This window comes from Hydra vulgaris, chromosome 03, assembly GCF_038396675.1.
Source record: "Hydra vulgaris chromosome 03, alternate assembly HydraT2T_AEP".
In the NCBI taxonomy this organism is placed as follows: Eukaryota; Metazoa; Cnidaria; class Hydrozoa; order Anthoathecata; family Hydridae; genus Hydra; species Hydra vulgaris.
Window position 1 is genome coordinate 48,028,544 of NC_088922.1, and position 6,678 is coordinate 48,035,221.

Genomic DNA, 6,678 nt, shown 5'->3' on the forward strand with positions numbered 1-6,678 from the left:
TGGCATTTACAAGCCTTTATTTAAACATTAGCCGATATAGAGTTATCCACTAATAGGATTAAGGTCTGATGACCAAGGTTTCCAGATTTCTTTTGACGAGAAATTCATGTTCTTGGACAACCATTTCTGCATTGTATTAACTGTGTGACACAGAGTTCCATCTTGAACATAGACTATGTTTATCAAGTCTGGAAAGCTTGTTTAGACCCATTGAAGAACATTTTATTTTGGATTTTTTCCAAGTACTGATTTGCCCTTATTTTATACCCTTTTCTTAAAAGACAGGTGGCATTTTAAGTCCGTTAAATGCAGCAAGACAAGCATAACTTAAGAATGATTTTTATCTTAAAATTGGTTGATGTGTTCAGTTACATTATCTACTATGACTGTAGTTGCCTATATGTCATTTCTGTTATTTCTTGCTTGATCTGTTGTGAGACAATTTTCATATGTGAAAAAAGAAACAGGCTTTTTTTTTTTAAATTTCCATTGTAAAAATGTTCAACGTTAAGACACAGACTTAGTAGTCAATTATTTTGAAGAAATGAATATGTTTTTAGTCAGCAATATAGTACCAATAAAACAATGCAGTTTTTTTAACTGTAAAATTATTGACATTGAGCTCCTGGGCCATCCCTCTCATGGACCTGATTAGGTATGTCTTAACGTGGGGTTTGATGTTAGTGATAAGTTTTTTTATTGCAACGGAAGGATTTCTTCTACATCCTGACTCTTTCAACCTTTTTTTTTTTTTTAACAGAAACTGTACTCTTAACACAGCAAATGTTTTTTATTTCCATTATTGCTAAATCTGTTTGGAGAGTTGCAACAACCTCTTCTCTTTTGTCCTCTACTGAAAAAAATGTTTAAATATCTCTAATTTATGGAATGCGAAACAAAGCACTAAATGTTTACCTTTTTAGCAACAAAAAAAATTGAAAAATTAGTTAAAATTCACCAAACCTATGTGCGACTAATATCAAGTATAAAATTTTAAATCTCACATGGTATATACCAAGCGATAAAACTGCATTGTGTTGAAAAATGAACACAAAAAAAACTAATTGCTTTCATCCAGTGGTGAGATTCAAATATTTTAGGAACCGGTTCTATCTTAAATATTAGAGCTACCATCGTTTTTCGATGCATGATACGTCCAAGTACTACAGATTTGCAATTGTATATATATGGATATAAACAAAATAAAAATAAAACAAATGCAACTCATACACATATTTATTTCAAGTAATTCCAAATAGCAGCTTGATTTTCATTGCAGATTTTTAACTTTATTTTACACAACTCTCATCAGCAGAATGATTTTGCCTTAGCCATGATTTTACAGATGATTGGGGATCCCAGTGTTCTAGTGGTAGACCCAGCAAATCATTAAATTGTTCACATTTCATTAAATTTTTCACAGCAGTAATTAAATTGTTCACATTTTCAACAAAAAAACCTACTTCTTTTATTTGAGTAGATAATATTATTTTTTGAAAAGCCTCTTTCAGCTTCTGCTGAACTGACAGCTATGGTATTCACAATACTTTTGCTCTTTCCTAATACTTGATGGTATGGTGTAGTTTTCATCATTCTGTATTGCCCTTTCAACAAAGTTTCTAAAATCATTAACACCAATTTTGTAAGAGAAAATTTCTTGAAACATGCAAGTTTTTCTTCTGCCTCCATCCATGATATAGTGATCTCTTCAATGTTCCATGATTTAGGTTTTACCAAGTTTATGAGATCAATTACTAGATGTGAACTTTTATCCTTGTCTCTACTCAATAAATGATTGGAATCCATTAACCTCTCCTGCATGTTCTGGATTATAGAATCCCACAGCTTCTCTCTTAGAAAATTGACAAATTCAGAATTGTCAGTAAAACTTATTTTCTTATTTTCAGAGTCCAGTTTTACATCAACTTCTTTTTCTTGTTGTCCTCTATCTTTCTTGAGCATTTCAAATGCTTTTACTGTCCTCTTAATTAATTTCTGAGCCATTAGCAGTGATACACTTCTAGCTTTGCAATGCATTTGAAAAAGAGAAAGTATATTCAAGAAGTATATCTAACATGAGTGCCAAGTCATGTAAGAAACATTTGTTAGACATCCGTGCAGCCATTCCTAAAAACATTGCATCGTTGCATAAAAATTCATGCAAAACAGGATAATTCCTCCACATTGCTTGTGCTGCTCTCTAACTACACGCAGCCCATCTTGGCCCTAAAACTCTACCTATTTTCAAGATCTCTTGTCCCAGCTGCTGAGAAATAATGTACAGCTGCATTTGATTTTTGTTTGACTGGTGAAAGATTGAATATATCTTATCCATAAAGATTTTGAAGTGATTAACTTGTTTTATTTTTTTTATAGCATCATCCAAAACAAGTTGCAGCCGATGGTTTAAGCAATGCCAAAGTATAATGCTAGAAAAATTTTTCTTCTGTCTAACACCTACACCTGACGACTGTCCAAGCATCACACTGGTCCTATCTGAGCAAAAGGCAATGAGATTCTTTTTCAAAAAATCCATACCAAAACCAACACTTTTCAACGTTTCTACTAAGCACCTGTGATATATTATAGGAACAGGCTTACTTGATATTGTAGAAGCTTCATCGACAATGACACATATTTTACGGCCTTTTTCCATAATCTTTGAAAATATTTGATCTCTAATGTCGTTTGCAGTGTGACTATTTTTACTGCAGTTTTGCGGGAATGAAAGCAGAAACCTTTTTGCTAAGCTATACACTGTGTTGAAAACTTTGCATGTTGAAATGATGTACTTCTCATTAGCTTTATCAATGCTTTTGGTAATGGTATCATGTTTACAGGCATCAACTTGATTTACACAAATTGCATGAGCCTTGGATATAAAATATTCATTCTTTTTCTTTCTGAGAGAAGCTAGCTGGGTTGTTTTGTTCTTCCCTAATGCTAATACTTGACACTTTTTCCATTCTATTGAAATATGTACTTCTATCACAGCATCATGCAGGGATGCAGTATCAGTAGCTGAAGATAAAGTATCATCCAGAGTACCTTCTTACTTTCTGTACAAAGTGAAACATACACTGCTGTCTTTTCATTTTCAGGATTTATTCTAAGAAATAACCAAAAATACAACATGTACTAATTTAAGACTCTTTTACATTATGGCGATCATAATATCTATCAAACGCTTTCTAACATTGTTAGTTTTGGATCTCATATTAATTTAAACTATTATTTATAACATAATAACTTACTTTATTAAAGTTATCTTATTTCGATGTAATACGGTTCAATATTTCGATGTAATACGGTGGAATATCCAATATTTTTAATTTCAAGAGGTTATTTGTGTTTTGTCTTCATCAGGGAAGCCATTTTTGTTGTGTGACAACTCCGAGTAATTAAATATTGCAAGAGCGCTATATTTCGTTACGTTTTCCGAGGATTAGCAGAGTATGTTAGCAGAGTATGTTACTGTCGAGGAACCGGTTCTTGCAAACCGGTGCGATCCAGCTGAAACCCAGCACTGTTTTCATCTTACCATAAAATGAAAAGGGAATAACTAGGGTTTGAGTTTTAATATCACAAGGATTTTATTCTTTTACTCTTGGCTAAAAAATTTAATCCTACATTTGTATATTTAAATATGGAAACCTTTTTTTAATCTTAACAATAAACAAAATTATTCTTATAGATTCATAGATTTTATTTTTCTTTCCTAAACTGTTAGTTAATGATCAATAGAGTAAATTTCAGATCTTAAAAATTACTAAATTAAAACAATTTTGCAACAGTATCCAACAAACTGTTTATCAACAGTATCCACACTAAAATGAAATAATGTTGGTAAATATAAAGAGATATTCAACATAAAAAAATTATAAAGGTTTTGTTAATTAAAAGAAATTTACTGTGAATTTTTGTTTTTATAGTGCTGTATCACCAATTATTAACTAATCTGTAGCAGTAAGTTTTTTTTAGCTTGTCTAAAAAAGCAGTTTAAAAATGTCCTCTTAATCTGGTCAATGAATCATCTTTATGCAAAGGAGAGTATGCAATTAAAACAAATATTATAATATTTTCACGAGGGTATCTTCACATTCAGAAGAGTATCATATAGATTTGTATTATAATGAAAAAATTATTTACATAAAAAACTTAACTTGCTTCAGTTACTCTGTAACAAACACATGAATGTTCAGATAGAACAAAGTTTTTAAATATATGTGGCTATGAAAATAACCGTTTTTTTTTAGGCACTGTTTATTCTATTGTATAGCCTGTCATACTTTTTTATTTTGTTTGGGAAAGATGTTTCAATGAAGAGTCAAGATTAATATATAATTGAAGTCTAAAATAAAATAGATATTAAAGATTATAAAACTAAATATAAAAATATTAGAAAAAAAAACAAAAAACATACATAAAAGAAGGTTACCAACAGGGCCGCCGAGAAGCGTCACGCTGCCTGGGACAGCAACCCAGATTGGCACCCTTATTTATCAAAATTTCCCAATATTATAGATGAAGGAAGCTTTTTTTTATATACCTGTTTTTCATTTGGCGCTCCTTAGATATCTGCCGCCCAGGACAAAATGTCCCTTTCATCCCCTTCCTTCTCTCGGCGACCGTGGTTACTAATATTCTGTAAAACTACTATTCAGGAAAATTTAACTGAAAAATTAAAAGGAAAGAAAGATAAGTCAATTATTAATTATAACAAATCTATATACAAGTTAAATTAGTATATGGACTTGTTCTAACTAGTACTTGACTTCAATACACATACTTATTTTTTATATGATTTACTATATATGTGTTTGTTCTAATTATTAGAATAAAAAGCAAACACACATATATAAAATAATATCTTTATTTATTGCACAACAGGCAACATCAGATTTTGTGATGACTGTGATTACAAAACCATTTTCTGTATGAAGTAGTTTTTTTGTTAAGTAACGCAAAAAAAACGGTCATTTCTGTTTGGGAAAATATTTAGACAGAATAAAAAAAATTAAAGTCTTCAGGTTTTTAATAAATTGTAAATATTTGTGTCCGGGTACACTAACCTTTCATTTAGATCTTCGTTTACATATATCTAAAGCTAATTGCATTAGGTATTAATAATTATTATTAGTTTATATAACAAACCATTAGTTTCTTACCAAGTTGTAGCAATCTTGACATTTTCAAAATATATCTTTGTTTTCAAATGAAATATTGTTGATTTTTTCGCATTCCTTATGCATCTATGGTTTCAAGTATAACATTGAGCATTGGCCTACAAATAAAAATGAGCATTTTTTAAAATAGCTAGTTTTTATAACCTAACTGGTATGCTAATGCTGGTCTTCCTTCCACGCACTGCATATTTCTGATATATATATACACACACACACACACACACACACACACACACACACACACACATATATATATTAAGCCCCTGTGAATCGATTCACAAACCAAGTGTCGTTTTAATTCGAAAAAAAAGATTCAAGTTTTTTGAATCACTATTTATTTTGTGAATGTTATTAATTTTTAGATATACAACTCTTTAGATGCTATCAAAATGTTTTTATTTATATCACCCAGAGTAAAGTAATTGTAGTTGAAAGTAATTGTAATACTGCTTCCAAATAACCCCTAAAAATTATTCTAGGTAAAAAAAGAAATTTTAAGTAGATTTTTTTTTAAAAAAGATGCTCAAATTTGGATTTCCTCATATTCCTGATTTGATTCGTAATTAGATTCGAAACTAAAAATGCTGATTCACAGGGCCCTAATATATATATGTATTAGGGCTCTGTGAATCAGCATGTGTGTATATACATTCTTTACATATATATATATATATATATATATATATATATATATATATATATATATATATATATATATATATATATATATATATATATATATATATATATATATATATATAGTTACAGAGGTGTACACTGGATTTTTAGATGCATAAATTTTGACACTTACAGGCATTGTGCAATTCCAAACTTTTGTTTATTCATGCTTATGTCAAATGAGAATGTTTTGCAAAGAATTGCAGTAAATGGAGATTGGAAACAAAAAAATCCTAATTTTTAAGCCTGCCCAGCCCTTAATGTGAGAGCAATGAGTTGATAGAATATTTCCTCAACTATTTTTATCTAAATTTATATTCATCAATAAATTTCAAATTTCATGCAATAATCTCTTATTTTTCGAAAATTATTACTATATAAAGTCTCACTTTAATATACTCTCTCAATTTGAGGGGGCTGTAAACTTTTCAGGGTCATAAAAAGTGAACACTAGGAGGTTATTGCATGAAATTTGAAATGAGTTGATGAATTTAAATTTAGATAAGAATTGTAAAAACTGGGAACAATGAGTTGGTAAAAATATTTTACCAACTCATTGCTCCCAGCAATGTGTTAGTAAAATATTTTCAATTGAGGGCCAAAAATTAGGGGTTCCAATCACCACAATTCTTTGCTAAATATTCTTATTCGAGATAAGCATAAACATACAAAAGTTTAAAGTTTGCACAATGTCTGTAAGTGCTAAAAGTTAAACATGTAATACAAAACCTTCCAAATATTGTTCTATCTGATGGAATCCAAATCATCCTGCAAGAACAGTTTTAATCTAAATTTCTTTGGAGAGCATCTACGG

The 6,678-nt window shown here is 30.0% G+C and overlaps 1 protein-coding gene across 1 annotated transcript; it reads right to left on the minus strand.

Annotated features, from left to right (window-relative positions):
- Positions 1 to 2,200: 2,200 nt before the first annotated feature.
- Positions 2,201 to 4,608, minus strand: LOC136078733 (E3 SUMO-protein ligase KIAA1586-like). The gene is made up of 3 exons (XM_065794525.1): positions 4,550 to 4,608; positions 3,057 to 3,109; positions 2,201 to 2,967 (listed from the first exon to the last, which is right to left on the minus strand). The coding sequence occupies exons 1-3, from the start codon at positions 4,606 to 4,608 to the stop codon at positions 2,201 to 2,203; spliced, it is 879 nt and encodes a 292-aa protein (XP_065650597.1).
- Between the last annotated feature and the right edge of the window lie 2,070 nt (positions 4,609 to 6,678).